Source organism: Oncorhynchus kisutch, linkage group LG30, assembly GCF_002021735.2.
Source record: "Oncorhynchus kisutch isolate 150728-3 linkage group LG30, Okis_V2, whole genome shotgun sequence".
NCBI classification, from domain to species: Eukaryota; Metazoa; Chordata; class Actinopteri; order Salmoniformes; family Salmonidae; genus Oncorhynchus; species Oncorhynchus kisutch.
In genome coordinates this window covers 29451432-29473305 of record NC_034203.2, presented here as the reverse complement: position 1 = coordinate 29473305, position 21874 = coordinate 29451432, and the positions used below count along the sequence as shown (strand labels likewise).

The 21874-nt window shown below is 42.0% G+C and overlaps 1 protein-coding gene across 2 annotated transcripts in view; it reads left to right on the top strand.

The window, feature by feature from the left end:
- Positions 1–21874, top strand: part of LOC109875294 (corticotropin-releasing factor receptor 2-like) — a 69066-nt gene that overhangs the window by 3413 nt on the left and 43779 nt on the right. Inside the window, exons 2-3 of one of the 2 annotated variants that reach the window (XM_020467599.2) lie at positions 29–122; positions 4953–5072. In XM_020467599.2, coding sequence (XP_020323188.1) covers positions 29–122; positions 4953–5072 — 214 coding nt within the window. Of the gene's footprint in view, positions 1–28; positions 123–4662; positions 4847–4952; positions 5073–21874 lie in introns of those variants that run through there. The other variant, XM_020467600.2, reaches the window with a different exon arrangement.

The following is a 21874-nucleotide window of genomic DNA, read 5'->3' as shown; positions in this document are numbered from 1 at the left end:
CATTTTTCTTCTTCTCCTTCCTTTCCAGCCCAGTACATTGTGTGAGCAGCTCTCCCAGCTCTCCCTGCTTGCCCTGCTACAGAAATACTGTGAGGCTCTCTCCGCACTCTACAATGTCACAGGTAATGTAACATATTAATGAAAGTGGGGAACACAATGAGTGTTTGTTCTTTACAGCCTGTTAATGACTTTACTTTATTTATTGACTGAAGAATTAGAGTGATGCTCTGTCAGAGCATATACCCCAAAGTAGCTTTGTCACGCAACGAGACTGAGGTAACACTCATTGGTGTGCACAACGGGCTGATTGAATGACAAGCACTGCTTAAGCCAAGGCAGATCATTTCACTAGAGGATGTTTATTGGCATAATTAACTAGTATTAATAATCACATCCACCTTCAGTGTTCTCAGTCATACCAATTAATATGCTTGAGCAGCACTTATTCCAAGAGTGTTGGATGTCTGGGGTTTTACACAGACTTGGTTGTTCGTTTGCGAGCGTGAAATTAACCTAGCTTCATAATATGTGAGGAATGAGTCAGTGTTGCTGTAGCCAACTATTTTTGGGACATGGAAACATGTAAATACCAACAGCTCTATTGTGTCATAAACATTTTTTTCACCGGAATATCGTAAATGAAGGAATACGGGAATAGTCTGGCCTCCTAGCACAACATGTCAAATTATTTTCCAATGTATTTAGCCTGTTGGATGTGGATAAACATTTCAGCAAGATTTGGAGATGACAAAATAATGAATTACCCGTGTGTTATGAGAGAAAATTCTTATTTCTCTCCTCCACATGTAACCGGTGTGAAATGGCTAGCTAGTGTTGTGCGCTATCTGTCATGTCACTCGCTCTGAGACCTTGAAGTAATTGTTTGCCTTGCACTGCAAGAGCTGATGCTTTTGTGGAGCGATAGGTAACAATGCTTTGTGGGAGGCAGTTGTTGATGTGTTAAGAGCATCCCTGGTTCAAGCCCAGGTTGGGGCGAGGAGAGGGACGGAAGTAACACTGTTACACACAGAGAGCATTAATCATCATTCCTGTTGACAGGATTATTTGAAAAAGGCATCTTCTGCTCCTGTATTCTCACTAGCATGTCAAACTAAAAGCTCCCTCTCCCTGCTTATTTTAGATCAAGTCTAAAACAGAAGTTAGATGCATCGTGAAAAAACAGCACTTTGTCAGAGAGATTCTACAATCATGTATCTATTACAATAGAGACTTTTGTATTGGTCTGTATCCCCCCACCCCACTAATTCTGCCACCGCTGCAACAAATACAGAACAATGGCAATAACTCTTTCAGCTGCTTCTTCCTAATTCATGCTGTGTTTCCTACCTGCATGATTCCGCAATCTGTTTTTCCAGCCCATTGTGCCCTTGCTCTGGGCAACACCTTACTGAGTGAGAATCTGCAGATTCTCTCTCTGTCCGCCGGGCCTAGAAGACTCAGTCTTTGTCAATCAGACAACTGAATCAAATGTGTCTCTTTGAACCAGCACAAAGAACGTCAGGAACTGGGCTTGCAGATAAAGTATGACAGTCAGTGTTTAAAATTAGGTCAGACAAGTTGACTCCAGAAGGAAGAATATATTATTAAATTGCTGGTTTCTTTTGTTATCCTCAAATGGTCCTCACTTCTCACTGTTATGATGACATATAAAGAGTTACCAGGAAGACCTGTTATGATGATAAACTATATAAAGTTACCAGAAACTCAACATATCAAATTCACCTGGTTTAGATGGTCCATGGCGCCAGTAGATTGAAATCTAGGTCTTCTCTCATCTGTTAAGGATCGGACCCTTTAAAAAATGTTTTTTTTTGCCCAAATTGACATACCCAAATCTAAAATCCTGTAGCAAGGATATGCATATTCTTGATACCATTTGAAAGTAAACACTTTGTAGTTTGTGGAAATGTGAAATTAATGTAGGAGGATATAACACACTAGATCTGGTGTTTTTTTGTTTTGTTTTTCCATCATGTTTGAAATGCAAGAGAAAGGCTACAATGTATTATTCCAGTTTAGGCGCAATTTAGATTTTGTTCACTGACTGATCCAATGAATCATTGCATTTCTGTTCAAAGTTTTGTATCAAGTCTGCCCAAATGAGCCTAATTGGTTTACTAACAAGAATGTAAGCTTACTGCCCATATCAGATATGTCTACGTTCTGGGAAATGTTATTGTTACTTACAACCTCATGCTAATCACATTAGTGCACGTTAGCTCAACTGTCCCATGGGGGGGGGGGGGGGCACCGATCCCGTAGAGGTTCCTTAATTTACCAGACATTATGGGCCAATGCATTCTTCATCTGAAATATATGATGAGAGGTGAAAGCTGTGCAGGACTGATTCACAACCTTACGGTCTCAAGGCGGCTCTGGGATCCATCGGTCTCCTATATTTGCAAGTATTTTGATCCAACTTTGCAACCCTGATGTAATGTCTCTCATCTTCACTTCAAGACTTTTGAAGCAGAAAACCCAGAAGGGTTTACCTTTACCTTTCCTCAGCAGAGAGAATGCATATTTTATTGGACATGCACAGACTACACTAAGATGCACAGAGTTGATGACTGCAGGTCTAGCCTATTGTCCCAAATTATACAGACCACCACAGGCTATTTGTTTAAAATCCTTTTTAGGCGAAAGATATTAAAAACAAATAATTGTTCCTTCAACATGCTCTTCGAAAAGCAATCAAATGCATTGCTATTAGTTTTATTCAAACTGAAATATAATTGTCTTATACCACAGCCACTTTATTTTTATAAAGCCATATCAGTCAATATTCATAAAGCCTTCTTAATTTACGGTTCTGCATTCAGGGAATAACCCTGAAAAACTCTAATTAATGATCACTTGGCAGTTTTGTTTAAATCAGTTATTAATACATTTTCAAGTTCATAACTGTGCACTCTCCTCAAACAATAGCATGGTATTCTTGCTATTGTAAATTGCTACTGCATGCTACTGTAAATTGGACAGTGCAGTTAGATTAAAGACTTACTTTCAACCAGTCTGAACATTTCACAGCAGAACCACAGGCGATATAGTATGACAGCCAATATGTGAATACTGTGCCTAAGGCCCACAAATTGGATGTGCAGGGACGACAATCAATGTTATTTACAGACTTGTTTACTTATCTGCTTCCCCCATTAGCCTAATGGAATATGGAGCATAACAAGTAAATTAATAATGATCATCATCATCATGATGGTGATAATGATATCTAGTCTAATTCCATAGCTGGTAGCCTGCTCTGGGGGAATACATTAACATTTAGGTGGTGCTATTAATAGACATGGGCAATTAAAACTTCCTCCACTAGGCTACTCTGTGCTGAAGTTGACACTCACAGAGCTGGGTTGGGGGACGGATGGACGTGTATGTTTCAGATCTCCTAATACGTGTCTAGACTGCATATTACAGTAAATGAGATGGAACAGTAATTGTATGTGTGAGTCCAGTGCAAAACTGAGAACTCTCTCATTTAGATAAAGGTCATGAGTCTAATTGAACAAATAAACAGATAGATCATCAGTCTGTGATGACATAATGGTGATACATATGTAATACAGAAAGCATTGGAGAAAGTGTTCCTACAGGACATTTATCATAAGCTTCATCAAAAGTGACATCTTCAAAAGTTTGTTTGACACATTTTTCATGCAATTTCACAACCGTTTAATGTTCATTCCTTTATCAACCGAACAGATTTTTTCACCCACACAAAATAGATAGGTCGACTTAAAAACACATTGAAATAAACACTTTCCCCTGCAGTCAGAACTTTAGATGGATAATGCAAATTATATTAGGGAATTCTGAATCTCACAACGGTGCTTGGCATAACTCAGAGGTATGGAAAACCTAATCTGATAGTAATCTGACTCACAAAAATTATCTTATTTTTAAATAAAATAAGAGATTAGTCAGAAAGGGATTATGAGAGGAAAACAGACTGTAGTTAGTTTAAAACCATTTTCTTGAATTGATGTGTGTTTTGGATTTAAACATATAAATAGAAAATAGATATTTATATATTCTCTAGGCTACATGCCACTGAAAACTATTTAAGGTAACATTTATGTCACCCACATCATGTCTGGGATGTATCCATAACCTGTTTCAATGCCCCCTTTAACCTCCCTCCTGCTCCTTCCTTCTCCCCCCCCCCCCCTCTCATATTTACCTATAGAAAATACCTTTAATCTTTTTACTAAAAGGTTTATGAAAAAAACTATAAAATATCGTTTCCAACAGTGCTTCCATCAGAACATTGAATCCGCCACTGCTACCAGATTGGACGCATTTGTCTCAATAGCTCACTGACACCGGCTGTCATGAGACATAACAGATGGGTAGTGTGTAAAAGACATCGTCTTTCTGTATGAATTTAACTAACTTTTAACATTTGTGCATAATTCCACAGAAAGATTATGAATTTATGCTAGTAGGCTGAAGCTCACTGCATCGATCTGATTGTACAGGGAGAGGAGGAGAGAGAAGGAAACTCTCGAGTAGCCTACGTGGAGTCAGAATTCCGAGTGCGTCAATTGGACGAGCAGCTTTCCACGGGTTTGAAACGGGCGCACTATTTCTTGGCATTCTATTTTGGATGAAACACATGCACGTAGTAGGCAACGTGTTAGGAGCCTTTCGGACTTCAAGCCTAGCTCTTTGATTTAACGTATCAATTGAACCATGGATGCTACGATTTACCAAATCATCTTTGGGGAGTTTGGGGACCCAAACTGTAGTTTGATGGATGCCTTTCAAGACACTTTCTACGAAAACGCATCGTTCTCTTTGATGGATTTTGACGGTACGAGTTGAGGGGATTTTGACACTGTCATCAATGGTTAATGCTTACCCTTGACGTCTTGGGCAATTCATTATCATTATTTAAACGCCTTTGTGTTTATTTAAAGGTTTGTATTGCAATGCCACAACTGATGAGATTGGAACATGTTGGCCAAGGAGCAACACCGGACGGATGATGGAGAGACCCTGTCCAGAGTACATCAACGGGGTGAAGTACAACACCACAAGTAAGATATTAAACCATTTCAATATAAAAATTTAAAAAATGAACCGTGTATCTTTACACTGTTAACATTGGCTACATAGTGGGGATTGTCCCTGTCCATGCGTAATTGGGTGCCAGTACTTATTTAGCCGTAATGTTCTGATCATAAATGAAGGGGAAACTGTAAACTGTGCAATCGGAGCCAATCTTCTAATATTGGATACAGTAATAATATCATATTCAGTTTGCGGGTGGGTTGCTGGAATGGAGCCAAAGACTCAAGTGCCATTTTTAAACTCGAATAAATTATTAATTAATGCAGTGTTTGCAGCCACTTGCTCTCAAATATTAGCTGAAATGTGTTTCTTCTACCAAGATGTGTGACGATACAAAACATTTTTATTTGAGCGAAAAAAAATTTTTTGAATATTGAACACTGTTTGTAAACAATTTGTCCAGTTATGTAAGAACCATTCTGTTATGACACATGATCATCAATGTCACAATAAGACACACTATCTCTCCTGTCTGTTTTGGCCTTGTGTCCTTCCCTGTGCTGTTGGTGGACTCACTCACTCTTCATCACCATACCTCTCCAGATGAATTAGACCACATTGGTGAGCAGCAACACTCTGCTGATTGATAATATAGAGAAACACCTGTGTCACCCAATGCATCATTGTCAGCATCCAGGAAAGTAGTTGATGAGATTATACAATAACAACCTCTGATTAATAAATACTAACAGGTGTCAATATGAAAACAATAGATCACAGATGATGGTTGACCAGCCAACTCTTTTGAGAAATTTTAACATACAATTAATTGTCCATTAGATCTTGTGCTAGCTCAGCAATCTAATGCCTAAGCTTTAGCCCAGCAAGTTCACACAGGAGACAGAGGTTTGAATCCAGTCGGCCATTTAGCATAAAGAAAAATACAGGGTATTAAACTGATCCAAAGTGAAATGTTTAGCTTTTTGTTAGTAATTGGCACTGATATGGAAATTCAATATGTTGGCTATGATAGCGGGATAGGTTGACTGATTTGATCATTTCAGGATATACACAGGCAATGAGTTTGCCTCTCACATTCAAATGTGATTTAACAGAAGCCCTATGTCCACACTAAATCAAATCAAATGTTATTTGTCACATACACATGGTTAGCAGATGTTAATGCGAGTGTAGCGAAATGCTTGTGCTTCTAGTTCCGACAATGCAGTAATAACCAACGAGTAATCTAACCTAACAATTTCACAACAGCTACCTTATACACACAAGTGTAAGGGGATGAAGAATATGTACATAAAGATATATGAATGAGTGATGGTACCGAACGGCATAGGCAAGATGCAGTAGATGGTATCGAGTACAGTATATACATATGAGATGAGTAATGTAGGGTATGTAAACATTATATTAAGTGGCATTGTTTAAAGTGGCTAGTGATACATTTTGTACATGTATGGCAGCAGCCACTCAATGTTAGTGGTGGCTGTTTAACAGTCTGATGGCCTTGAGATAGAAGCTGTTTTTCAGTCTCTCGGTCACTGCTTCGATGCACCTGTACTGACCTCGCCTTCTGGATGATAGCGGGGTGAACAGGCAGTGTGTAACGGCTTTCTTCCATCGAAGGAGAGGAGGACCAAATTGCAGCGTAGTTCGTGTTCAACATGTTTAATAAAAGTCGATAATGTGAACCCTACACAAATACAAAATAACAAACGTGGCAAAACCCGAAACAGTCCTATCTGCTGCAGAGAACACAAAGACAGGAAACAACCACCCACAAACCCCAACACAAAACAAGCTACCTAAATATGGTTCCCAATCAGAGACAATGACTAACACCTGCCTCTGATTGAGAACCATATCAGGCCATACATAGAAACGGACAAACTAGACACACAACATAGAATGCCCACCCAGTTCACGTCCTGACCAACACTAAAACAAGGAATACACAAAAGAACTATGGTCAGAACGTGACAGTACTCCACCCCCCCCCCCCCCCCCCCCCCCCGCCCCAAGGTGCGGACTCCGACCACACAACCTAAACCTATAGGGGAGGGTCTGGTTGGGCATCTGTCCGCGGTGGTCGGCTCTGGTGCTGGACATGGACCCCATTCCACCATTGTCTTTGTCCACCTCCTTAGCGTCCCTTGAGTGGCGACCCTCACCGCCGACCTTGGCCTAGGAACCCTAACAAAGGGCCCCACTGGACTGAGGAGCGCCTCTGGATTGAGGGGTGCCTCCTGACTGAGGAAGCTCATGACTGAGAGGTAGCTCATGACAGAGGGGTAGCTCATGACCGAGGGGTAGCTCAGGACTGAGGGGTAGCTTAGGCCTGAGGGGTAGCTTAGGACTGAGAGGTAGCTCAGGCTGGTTGACGGCTCTGGCAGCTTCTGGCTGACTGACGGCTCTGGCAGCTCCTGGCTGACTGGCGACTCTGACAGATCCTGGCTGAATGGCGGCTCTGGCAGATCCTGGCTGAATGGCGGCTCTGGCAGATCCTGGCTGAATGGCGGCGCTGGCAGATCCTGGCTGAATGGCGGCTCTGGCAGATCCTGGCTGAATGGCGGCTCTGGAAGATCCTGGCTGACTGGCGGCTTTGGCTGCTCCTTGCAGACTGGCGGCTCTGGCGGCTCCTTGCAGACTGGCGGCTCTGGCGGATCCTTGCAGATTGGCGGCTCTGGCGGCTCATGACAGACGGGAGACTCTAGCAGCTCTGGACAGACGGGAGAATCTAGCAGCTCTGGACAGGCGGGAGACTCTAGCAGCTCTTGACAGGCGGGAGACTCTAGCAGCTCTGGACAGACGGGAGACTCAAACAGCTCTGGACAGGCGGGAGACTCTAGCAGCTCTGGACAGGCGGGAGACTCTAGCAGCTCTGGACAGGCGAGGCGCACTGTAGACCTGGTACATGGTACCGGCACTGGTGGTACTGGGCTGAGGACACGCACCTCAGGGCGAGTGCGGGGAGGAGAAATAGGGAGTACTGGGCTCTGGACAGGAAGCCTGGTGCGGGGGGCTGCCACCGGAGGGCTGGTGCGTGTAGGTGGCACTGGATAGACCGGACTGTGCAGGTGCAATGGAGCTCTTGAGCACCGAGCCTGCCCAACCTTACCTGGCTCGATGCCCACACTAGCCCGGCCGGTACGAGGAGCTGGAATGTATCGCACCGGGCTATGCACCCGCACTGGAGACACAGTGCGCTCCACAGCATAACACGGTGCCTGCCCGGTCTCTCTCGCTCTCCGGTAAGCACAGGAAGTTGGCGCAGGTCTCCTACCTGGTTTCGCCATACTCCCTGTGTGCCCCCCCCAATACATTTTTGGGGCTGCCTCTCGGGCTTCCTACCGCGCCGCCGTGCTCGTTTCGCCAACTCCATTCTCCTGTAACCCTCCTCGCACTGCTCCAGCGAATCCCAGGCGGGCTCCGGCAATCTCCCTGGGTCGACCGCCCACCGGTCTATCTATTCCCAAGTAGTATAGTCCAGATTCTGCTCCCATGTCCAATAATCCTGACATCGCTTCCTCTCCTGCTCCTGCCCGTTACCACGCTGCTTGGTCCTGTTGTGGTGGGTGGTTCTGTAACGGCTTTCTTCCGTCGAAGGAGAGGAGGACCAAAATGCAGCGTAGTTCGTGTTCAACATGTTTAATAAAAGCCGATAACGTGAACACTACACAAATACAAAATAACAAACGTGGCAAAACCCGAAACAGTCCTATCTGCTGCAGAGAACACAAAGACAGGAAACAACCACCCACAAACCCCAACACAAAACAAGCTACCTAAATATGGTTCCCAATCAGAGACAATGACTAACACTTGCCTCTGATTGAGAACCATATCAGGCCATACATAGAAACGGACAAACTAGACACACAACATAGAATGCCCACCCAGCTCACATCCTGACCAACATTAAAACAAGGAAAACACAAAAGAACTATGGTCAGAACGTGACACAGTGGCTCGGGTGGTTGTTGTCCTTGATGATCTTTATGGCCTTCCTGTGACATCGGGTGGTGTAGGTGTCCTGGAGGGCAGGTAGTTTGCCCCCGGTGATGCATTGTGCAGACCTCACTACCCTCTGGGGAGCCTTACGGTTGTGGAAGGAGCAGTTGCCATACCAGGCGGTGATACAGCCCGACAGGATGCTCTCGATTGTGAATCTGTAAAGGTTTGTGAGTGTTTTTGGTGACAATCCGAATTTCTTCAGCCACCTGAGGTTGAAGAGGTGCTGCTCCCCCTTCTTCACCACGCTGTCTGTGTTGGTGGACCAATTCAGTTTGTCCATGATGTGTATGCCGAGGAACTTAAAACTTACTACCCTCTCCACTACTGTCCCGCCGATGTGGATAGGGCGTTGCTCCCTCAAGTCCACGATCATCTCCTTTGTTTTGTTGACGTTGAGTGTGAGGTTATTTTCCTGACACCACACGCCGAGGGCCCTCATCTACTCACTGTAGGCCGTCTCGTCATTGTTGGTAAGCCTACCACTGTAGTGTCATCTGCAAACTTGATGATTGAGTTTGAGGTGTGCATAGCCACACATTCGTGGGGGAACAGGGAGTACAGGAGAGGGCTCAGAATGCACCCTTGTGGGGCCCCAGTGTTGAGGATCAGCAGAGTGGAGATGTTACCTACCCTCATCACCTGGGGGCGGCCCGTCCAGTACCCAGTTGCACAGGGCGGCCCGTCCAGTACCCAGTTGCACAGGGCGGGGTCGAGACCCAGGGTCGAGTTTGGAGGGTACTATGGTGTTAAATGCTGAGCTGTAGTCGATGAACAGCATTCTCACATAGTTATTCGTCTTGTCCAGATGGGTTAGGGCAGTGTGCAGTGTGGTTGCGATTGCTTTGTCTGTGGACCTATTGGGGCGGTAAGTAAATTGGAGTGGGTCTAGGGTGTCAGGTAGGGTGGAGGTGATATGGTCATTGACTAGTCTCTCAAAGCACTTCATGATGACGGAAGTGAGTGCTACGGGGCGGAAGTCGTTTAGCTCAGTTACCTTAGCTTTCTTGGGAACAAGAACAATGGTGGCCCTCTTGATGCATGTGGGAACAACAGACTGGGTTCTTGTTTGGGAATGTTTCAATAGTTGCTGTGGGTACGACATCGCCAATGCACTTTCTAATGAACTCGCTCACCGAATCAGCATATTCGTCAATGTTGTTGTTTGACGCAATGCGGAACAAATCCCAATCCACGTGATCGAAGCAATCTTGAAGCGTGGAATCAGATTGGTCGGACCAGCGTTGAACAGACCTGTGCGCGGGGGCTTCCTGTTTAAGTTTCTGTCTATAGGCTGGAAGCAACAAAATGGAGTCGTGGTCAGATTTTCCGAAAGGAGGGCGGGGGAGGGCCTTATATGCATCGCGGAAGTTAGAATAACAATGATCCAGGGTTTTACCAGCCCTGGTAGCACAATCGATATGCTGATAGAATTTAGGGAGTCTTGTTTTCAGATTAGCCTTGTTAAAATCCCCAGCTACAATGAATGCAGCCTCAGGATATGTAGTTTCCAGTTTACATAGAGTCAAATTAAGTTCTTTCAGGGCCGTCGATGTGTCTGCTTGGGGGGGGGGGATATGCACGACTGATTATAATCTAAGAGAATTCTCTTGGCAGATAATTCGGTCGACATTTGATTGTGAGGAATTCTAAGTCAAGTGAACAGAAGGACTTGAGTTTCTGTATGTTGTTATGATCACACTACCACTTCGTAACCGTGTAATGGGTTGAAACAAGGTTGTGTGAACGTTCAACCCCTGTTTGTGTTCAATTATAAAGTGCTTATTAACTGTATATAAACACTTGTTTTAGAACACTGTGTTCAATCATAGGTTTTTCCAAACAATCTAATCATCCCAATCCTTCTCTGGGTAAACTATGAACACAGACTTCCCATGCACTCTCATGTACTGTATATTGGACCCTAAAAAGCTGGATGTCAAAGCCAGCACTATAATGTTAGCCCAAGTTAACGGGACAAGACACTGTTTAGCAATGAAACAATTGCTAAAGCAGCTAAATGAACAACAAGGAAACAAGAGATCAGCTAAAATGACAAATCGATGGTCAGAAACGTCTCAAGTCCGTGGAATAAACTGTTTGTTATTGTTGTAAGTTTGTGCAGAGTTGCTTGCATCATTTGCATTATATCTGCTCAGTGCCAACTGAGTTTCAATACGCCAACATCCAAGGCAGCACATTATTCACTCCCATAGCGTTCACATATAAGGTACTTTAGATAAGCATAATAGGGACATTGCGTTTGCTGAAAGCTTGGTTTAACATGAATGGTTTAAAAAGTAGCAGTTAGGTAGGACAACACATGAATCTGCTGTAACTGGTTTGGAATAATTGTGCTACCAACTTTGCCATAAATATTTTAAAAAGTTCCTATTTTCAATGCTTTGAAAAACAGGCAGTATAATGTAATTCACTCATTTACACCATGTAATGACCTGAACATTTCAGTAATTATAATCAATAGATCTTTTGCTCGTCACTGAGATATTATGAGTTATGTTTAGTTATGAGGAATATATGTGTGGAATCCCAGTGGTCTGGATAAGAAGTGTTTCTTCCACAGTTCTTCAGGGCATATTTAAAAATGTTATGTTCGAAAAAGCAGCAAACTCTGCAAAATGTAAAATACTAGTCAAATTTTACATGAAATCTCTGGTAATATTGAGAGAGTTCATGTCTTAACATTTGTTAGGCTGTTAAAAGCTTCTGGGCAGGGAGAGATGTGGTGTGTTAGGATTATTTGTTTTAAATGAAGAAAAAAAACAGCCAGTGAAGGACATAGGGGTGTATGAAATGTACTCTTCAGCCTGAAGCGTCCCCACTTTTCGCATGGTGTCGACTGATAAAACGCTTCAGGAGGGTGGTCACGCGTGCTTGCAAGACAGAGGTCCTGGGGTTGTGCCTCTGTGTCAATTGAATCAGGAGGAAGTGGTACTGGCTACGCAAGCAACGTGACATCCTTTACACCAGCATCACAGCCTTTAAAGCTGCTATATGTAACTTTTTGGGCGACCCAACCAAATTCATATAGAAATTGAAGTTATAGATCTGTCAATCTCATTGAAAGCAAGTGTAAGAAGTGGTAGATCTGTTCAATGTGTGCACTATTTCCTAGCTTCCCAGTCTTAACCTATTTAATCCCATCAGTCACAATAGTGACCGTACAAAACTTTCAGTTATAAGGCTCAATTTGTTTTACTGAATGATGTATCAATGCGTTTCCAGCAAATATTGAAATAATAAAGGTGCAGTGTCACATGTGTCATGTGTCACATATTTAGTGTAAATTGTCACATTACCAGAGCTGTTTACTTCCTGGTTGCACCATGAGAAGAGGATGGCCGCATCAAAGCTCCTAAACAAAAGGTTAGTAAAGTATGTTAACATAAAGATAGGACAAATATTTTTGGTACATATCATATTTAAGTTGTCTAGTATTGATATATGCATTTGCAATTACTCAACTTTGTTCAGTGGGGTCACAGAATGAGTAAACTTGTTGACGGCAACAATAGTGAACTGCGGAATAACACATTGCATCTAGGTATACACATACATAGTTATTGTTCTACCTAACTTTCTACTCTGTTCTTTCTTTTAGTTTCACTTTGAGTCAAGTTCTGGATATGTTGGATCTAGGTGACTGCCCAGACAAGGCATGCAACATTGCAGTTATCCCTCAAAATGAGAAAGATGCTGTCCTCAGTGATTGTGATAGCAATAGGTCAGATATGGTCTATGAGGGGGAGACAGGCCATTAGCCAGCCAGACTGTTGAATGCATATGCTGAACCAAACCTATGCAAACAGATCATGACAGGAACAAAGTTATCAGTGATGATGACCTACCCCTTACCACCCCCTCCATTGTTGATAATGAAGAGCCAAGGGCCTCTACCCGCCATAGGGGCCAGCCAGAAGAGCCAAGGGTAAAGCTGCAGGTGGTCAGATCAAGTGTTCAAACAATCGAAGAGGCCTGGCACCTACGTGATTCCAAAACACATAGTCAACAGCCCAAATATGCAAAGGTTTGTCACGAAACCACTGAGCCACAGAAGGAGATCTCTAATGGCTGCTACTGTTGAAGATCAGGCAAGATATGACAAAGCTTCTCACTGGCCAATCAACACAATGCACCGGTTCCAGAGATGTTGTCATTGTGACAAACGCACTACCTATGCATGTGAGAAATGCAAAGCGCCACTGCACATTGAGTGATTCAAGATATACCATGGACAGCAGAAAAGGAGATAAGAGTGAATGAAAAAGGACTGAAAAAGCCAATAAAAGAAAAATAGAAAAGTCAATAAAGGGTGAGGAGAAGCAGTACAACGGACTCTAGGAAGAAAAGTCAACGAAAAAGTGAAAAAGACAATCAAAATTACTGAAATGTTTTTGGAAAAGAAGTCAATTGATTCAAGACCCTGTATGACAGTAGGTCTGACTGATCACAGTTCAAAAGAGTGATGAACAAAGTGATGAACAAACTAATATATATGTAGCATATATATATATACGCATATATATATATATATATATATATATAAATATATATATGTGTATGTATGCATGTACTGTATGTATGTATGATGTGTGTATATATATATATATATAATTTTTTTTTGTTCCGTGTAGGCCTCTACTTGAATGCATACTCTACAGGCTACCTCTATCCTAAATGTTACCTTTATGTTCAATGTGAATTAATCACACGACTGCTATACAGTTGTTAGTGAATGTTGCACTGAAATGTCATAATGACAATGTTCCAATAAAGTTACAATATTTATGTTTCAATACATGTTGCACTGAAGCAACAATGCATGTTGCACTGAAGCAACAATGCATGTTACAATAAAGTAACAATGTTGAAATTCGTTGATGGTTGTTGTTTTTTGTCTTTGCTCTCAGTATTCATATCGGTGTTGTATAAGGGTTTTTGATCTGTAAAATAGTCACACTAGAATGTGATGGGGCATTCTAGTGACAATGCTGGAGACTGCCAGTGACAGAGTTTTAAATGTGTTAATAACTGGGCTGGGATAAGAATTTTGATGACTGTGTAGGAGAAATATGTTAATTCAGTATACATCACATTATCCCACCAATTGTGATCGACCATAAAACACACCTTTTCACCTACATTTCCATGGAAAATTCCCCCAAATAATTATTGATTATTTCAAAGGGTTAGTAATTTTCTTGTCTGGGAAAAATTTGGGATTAAATGGGTTAAATTTCATTTTTGCGTCTTTTACTTGCAGTTTTGTATACCCGCTTCAAACAATACAACATCTTTGGCTATGGAAAAAATATTTCACAGCGTTTTAAGATGGTACAATGATTCTCTACACTAAACTGATATTAGGTGAACTATAAGAAATTTAGCAACCAGGAAACGGCAGAGCGAATTCGGCATAGTGCACCTTTAAAGACAAGAAACTCAAAGACAAGAAATTCAGTATGCTCAACGAATCTTTGCAGCAGGCGTGTAATATTACAGTCTTTTATAGACACTATATATACAAAAGTATGTGGACACCTCTTCAAATGAGTGGATTCTGGTTGCTGACAGGTGTATAATAGAGCACACAGCGATGCAATCTCCATAGACAAACATTGGCAGTAGAATGGCCTTACTGAAGAGCTCAGTGTTGAGTGCTGTAGCACGTAAAACTCTGTCCTTGTTTGCAACACTCACTACTGAGTTCCAAACTGCCTCTGGAAGCAACTTCAGCACAATAACTGTTAATCGGGAGCTTCATTAAATGGGTTTCCATGGCCCGAGCAGCCGCACACAAACCTAACGCATTGACCACAGCGACAGCGTCATTGCGCAAAACGTTACGGAGCATAATCTGGATATGTGTGCAACAAAATTTCAACATTCAACTGCTATCATTTCTATCAAGCCATTTACACATACAGTTTGGGCATACATTCGATAAATCCAAAGTATGCATCACACAAATCGCACTGCAACTGCCTCTGCCTCTGCAATGCAATGCTCCAAGGCAAATGCAGTGTTCCATTGGAAATGAATGAATTCCTGGTGTACCAAAATGCAATGACGCTGTCGGTGTGATTGAGGTGTGAGATCACTATGCGGTGGTGTAAGTGGTGTAAATCTCACCGCCAATGGACTCTGGAGCAGTGGAACACGTTCTCTGGAGTGATGAATCACGCTTCATCCTCTGGTAGTCCGAAGGAGGAATCTGTGTTTGGCAGATGCTAGGAAAACGCTACCTGCCCATATGCATAGTACCAACTATAACATTTGTTGGAGGAGGAATAATGGTCTGGGGCTGTTTTTCATGGTTCGGGCTAGGCCCCTTAGTTTCAGTGACGAGAAATCTTAATCCTACAGCATACAATGACATTCTAGACGGTTCTGTGCTTCCAACTTTGTGGCAACAGTTTGGGGAAGGCCCTTTCCTGTTTCAGTATGACAATGCCCCCATGTACAAAGCGAGGTCCATACAGAAAGGAAGAACTTGACTGGCCTGCACAGAGCCCTGACCTCAACCCCATCGAACACCTTTGAGATTAATTGGAACACCGACTGCGAGCCAGGCCTAATCGCCCAACATCAGTTCCCGACCTCCTCAATGCTCTTGTGGCTGAATGGAAGCAAGTCCCCACAGTAATGTTCCATCATCTAGTGGAAAGCCTTCCCGGAAGAGTGGAGGCTGTTATGGCAGCAAAGGGGGAACAACTCCATATTAATGCCCATGATTTAAAATCAAATTCAAATCAAATTGCATTTGTCACATATTCTGAATACAACAGGCATTTACCGTGACATGCTTATTTGCAAGCCCTTAACCAACAATGCAGTTCAAGAAACAGAGTTAAGAAAATATTTACTAAATAAACTAAAGTAAAAAAATTAAATCTAACACAATAGAATACCAATAGCGAGGCTATATAAAGGGTACCGAGTCAATGTGTGGGGGTACAGGTTAGTCAAGGTAATTAGGGGAAGGTAGGGTTAAAGTGACTATACATTTTGGAATGAGATGTTCAGAGAGCAGGTGTCCACATACTTTTGGTCATTTAGTGTATCTTGAGAGTCCTAGCAATACAGACAGTCAAGCTCAGAGACGATGGGGAACGAAATCAGCATGTGTAGATCAATGTATTTCACAGATTCATGTTAAGCGTGCTAGACAGGCCGTTATACTCAGTGAACCCAGCAGGATGTTACAGCACGGGGTCATATGGGCCCTGAGCCAACTGAGCTGCCATAATGTGGTTATCCTGACCACATGGTGTCATACAATTTTTCATACAGGGGTCATACCTCTTTCCAGTATCCACAACCACTTACTTCTCTGGAATACACCCTAGAGACTTACACCAGAAGTGTAGTGGAGGGCAAATGCAAATCCACCTTTTGCAGAAAAATGTATTAAAAATTAATATAGAGAGCGTTTGTAATGGGTGCGTGTTGGTGGCAGGGAAGTCAAGCACAGGAGAACGAACTTGGTATAAACAGAGTAGTTTAATAAGTGCTCATAAAACTAAAAAAAATATATACAAAAATAATAAAAATGGGTACAAAACCTGTCGCACACCGACACATGACTTGCACAAAACATACAATCAAACAATCTCCGACAAGAACATGAGGGGAAACAGAGGGTTAAATAAACAACATGTAATTGATGGGATTGGAACCAGGTGTGAAGGAAGACAAGACAAAACCAATGGAAAATGAAAAATGGATCAGTGATGGCTAGAAGGTCGGTGACATCGACTGCCGAACACCGTCCGAAAGGAGAGGGCGGAAGTCGTGACGGTGTTACTTTACACAACACGAACGGTGGTCAGCATTTACCCACCAATCTTTTTTTTTACTATTACATCACTGCTTACAACAGTACACCTAATATGACACAACATTGAACATAAATACCGCTATCTATAATCCATGATAAGGACGTACAATATAGTTATTTTGATATGCCTTACCTATAGACTTTGGATCTGTAAATTTTCACTTTAACATAACTTTGTGACTGCTAATTTATGCTTAGTATTTCTGTAATTTCAGGAGAATTTGTCATGCAGATCAAGAACAACTTCCACACATTTATGTGAATTCACCTTATTAAGACACTTCTAAAGCTGTACAACCTTAGGTCAAGATTATGTAAAATTGTATTTTACGTAAAAGCAACATATTCTGTGACAGGTGACTCTTTAGACACAAATCTTGCCTACAGATGTAGGATCTTAATTTGATCACCCTGTTGCAGGAGAACTTTCTTACAATGTAGGATATTTAAAACGTGTAGTGTTTTTGAGGTTTAAAAATGCTTCCGAAGATTGTAATTTCCACTGACTTGATTTTCCCTTACAAAAAATCTAATCAACCTCTACAAAAATGTCCATTAATTATAATCCACTTAATAATGAACTTTTCCTGTTGCTACAGGATAATTTTCCTGCTGTAGCAAACTGGCTCAAATTAAGATCCTACGATCTACGTATGATAGTCAGAATGATTTCTATTCACTGAATGATTGTCTCCTTGGGATTACAGTACAATGAACAATATTGGACATGCAGTTGTAGGCCTGCATATTAGAATAAGGCTTCAAATTCAGGTGACTGAATTGTTACTGGGAGGGTTGAAGATACTGTATGCCTGGACTCATAATAGTCTCAGTATTTTGACTTTGCGGTTCTAAAGATACCACTGTGACTGTCAAGTCTCTCAAGTTTCACCTAGTTGGCCGACAGTTTAGTGGGCCACATGCCATGGTTACATTAGTTGGTTTTGGAAACAATTGAACAGAAATCAGAGGTTTCAAACGTCAACGGACCCTCTCAGATAGGGTGCCGCACAGTAAATTGATTATTTCCTTTCCTTTCAAAATGTCTAAATGTTAATGTCAACGGAGTGGCTCTTTAAGAGGTTTATACATTTTTAAACCTCCTCTGTGTGCCTTTTTTGTATGAGTGTTCATCTAATTCAATGGTTTATTTAAAACATGCTTTACCAGGCTGTTTGGAAGGAGGTCCATCATTGTCATTCAATAACTGGCCAGCCTCTAGGTCACTGGATCTTCCCAAGACCTCTAGAGAGACAAATACTGTATATTAACACTTTGGTGTCACAATTGTGTGACGTCCCTCAGGAGCCTCATCTAATTTCAAGCCACTTCTCTGTTGCCTCAAGTGCTCGTCCAATTCAGTTAAATCAAAATTGGAGTGTGTAACTCTGATTAGTCAGACTGAATCATTTTTCCTTTCCACTGTCAACCCATCATTCTGCATGACCCTGTGTCCAGTAAAGCAACGAGTCTGGCTTATAGTGTTTATAGTTTTATAGCTTCTTAAAGAGCAAATCCAATATCACACCAATCAAGTGCTACTGATTGCTTCAACCGCTGGCAATTAAGAGTCAGCTGGAACAAAGCACTGACACCTGCCTGCCCCGCAGGTCTAGAGAGAACAACACATTTTTTGCAGTATTGTGGGGATAGCACTTGTCACTTCCACTAAATCAGAGAGATAGAAAACAGAGTCCCACCACAGGGATTAGCCGTGGCTTGACGATCCAACGGAAAGCAAGCTGGAGCAGCGGAAAGCAAGCTGGTCTTTAACATACTAAACAGTTGGTGATATTACAATAATAGACTGTCAAGCTTTTTCACGTAATGTGTTGGAAAGAGTTGACTGCAGTAGGACCACACAATACGATATTATCACAAACCGTAGGTGACGATTGGGATTTGATACTGAAATTTCATTCTGTTTTGATGGTCCAAACAATTTTGCTCAGTCATGAAAATAAATGTTCTGAAAACATGTTTCCTTGCCATTTGAAAAGAAAAAGGAGAACAGAGTTTTGGCGCAGGAACAGATAACTTGCGCGCTACCTATAAAAAAAAAAACGTTTTTGGGTCTGAAGGGCTCTACATAGTCTATGCAAATGGAGCCGACGGAGGTCCATTTGCATTCGGTAAAAAATAATCGCCCTCACAAATAAATGTACGTAGAACTACATAGAGAGCGACACAAACGGACCTCTGTCGGCTCTGTTTGCGTAGACAGTGTGGAAACCTTTAGAGTCGATACACGCTGTCAACATATAGATATAAAAATCAGCTAAAATAATATTCCGATACTCTGCTGTAATTATGTGTTTTTCATTTTTAATAATATCCTGGTATGCCAAATATTCAAGTCAATTATGATAATAATTTGTAGCATTTGGTAGATCACCAATGTGATGGACACTTGTGTCCTCATGAAACTGATAGGAATTCAGAAAGTGCATTCGGAAAGTATTCACACCCCTTGACTTTTTTCACATTTTGTTATGTTACAGTCTTATTCTAAAATGTATAAAATTGACCCCCCCCCCCCATCAATACCCCACAATGACAAAAAAAAAAAACTGTTTACATGTCTCTCCAGAGATGTTCGATCGGGTTCAAGTCCGGGCTCTGGCAGGGCCACTCAAGGACATTCAGAGACGTATCCCAAAGCCTCTCCTGCATTGTCTTGGCTGTGTGCTTAGTGTTGTTGTCCTGTTAGAAAGTTAACCTTCGCCCTTATCTGAGATCGAAGAATTCTGTAGCAGATTTTCACCAAGGATCTCTCTGTACTTCGCTCCGTACTTTGCTCCATTCACTGTACTTTGCTCAACAATGCTCCTTATAGGACACATCACCACACTCTATACTCCTCTGTAAACTGGTCATCTCTGTATACCCGTCTGAAGACCAACTGGTTGATGCTTATTTATAAAACCCTCTTAGTCCTCACTCCCCTCTATCTGAGATACCTACTGCAGCCCTCATCCTCCACATACAACACCTTTTCTGCCAGTCACATTCTGTTAAAGGTCCCCAAAGCACACATATCCCTGGGTTGCTCCTCTTTTCAGTTCACTGCAGCTAGCGACTGGACCGAGCTGCAAAAAACACTCCACCTGGACAGGTTTTTCTCCATCTCTTCATTTAAAGATGGACACTCTTACTGACAGTTGTGGCTGCTTCTCGTGATGTATAGTTGTATCTACCGTCTTGCCCTTTGTGCTGTTGTCTGTGCCCAATAATGTTTGTACCATGATTTTTGCTGCTACCATGTTATGCCACAGCCATGTTGTGTTGCTACCATGTTGTTGTCATGTTGTGTTGCTACCATGCTGTGTTGTCATGTGTTGCTGCCTTGCTATGTTGTTGTCTAAAGTCTCTCTTAATGTAGCATTGTGGTGTCTCTCTTGTCGTGATGTGTGTTTTGTCATATATATATTTTTTTTTATCCCAGCTCCCATACCCACAGGAGGACTTTTGCCTTTTGGTAGGTCGTCATTGTAAATAAGACTTTGTTCTTAATTAAATGACTTGCTTAGTTGAATTACATTAAAAACAGTTTGCACCTGAGCTCAATTTCGAATCTCATAGTAAAGGGTCTGAATATTTAAATAATGAATCCGATTTTTATTTTTAATCAATGTACAAAATTTCTGCAAACCTGTTTTCACTTTGTCATTATGGGGTGTTGTGTGTAGATTGATGAGCATAAGGCTGTAACGTATCAAGATGTGGAAAAAGTCAAGGGGTCTGAATACTTTCCGAATGCACTGTATATAGTCTACCATGCATTACATTTGAATGAATGTGAATTCATGTAAACCCAATGCTGTGACATTGAACCATTATACCTCTTACCAAAAAGGCATTTATCACTTGGGTGGCTGAGTAATCTTTTGCCACTTGGGCAAATTAGTTACTTTAATTTGACACTTAATGGGACAGCACTTAAATGAACATTACTCCTCTCTCTCTCTCTCTCTCTCTCTCTCTCTCTCTCTCTCTCTCTCTCTCTCTCTCTCTCTCTCTCTCTCTCTCTCTCTCTCTCTCTCTCTCTCTCTCCCCCTCCCTCTCTCTCTCTCCCTCTCTCTCTCTCTCTCTCTCTCTCTCTCTCTCTCTCTCTCGCTCCCTCTCTCCCTCTCTCCCTCTCTCCCTCTCTCCCTCTCTCTCTCTCTCTCTCTCTCTCTCTCTCTCTCTCTCTCTCTCTCTCTCTCTCTCTCTCTCTCTCTCTCTCTCTCTCTCTCTCTCTCTCTCTCTCTGTCTCTCTCTCAATTCAATTCAATTCAATTCAAGGGCTTTATTGGCATGGGAAACATGTGTTAACATTGCCAAAGCAAGTGAGGTAGACAACATACAAAGTGAATATATAAAGTGAAAAACAACCAAAATTAACAGTAAACATTACACATACAGATACACATATCTCTCTCTCTCTCTCTGTCTCTCTCTGTCTCTCTGTCTCTCTCTCTCTCTCTCTCTCCCTCCACTTGTCAGTGAATAAATCCTGGTCAGGATGTTTTGTGAACACTTCACTGGCTTCATTGGACACACAATCGACCTTAAGGGATTGGCTGTCTAATCAGCACCAGTCTCCCCATGCTGAACACTGAGTACTGAACACTACCACAGTTTCACTGCACTTTAAAAGTAAACACTGATTTTTAAACAATGCCACATTCTCCCTGTACGCTGCCAGTCAGCCTCCACTTCAACACTGGACACTGACATGGCGAGTGCTGACTATTCTCCATATAGAATCAGGCCTCCAGAGGCTCATCAGATTTACATCCTCCTTCAGTACTCAGCAAACATGAAGATCTCCCAAATAATATTATTACTTCTGGAGGAATGAACAGTCATATTACACAGTACCAGTCAAAAGTTTGGACTTAATTTTTACTATTTTCTACATTGTTTTAGGATGATGTGGGGATCATGTTGATCATGGCA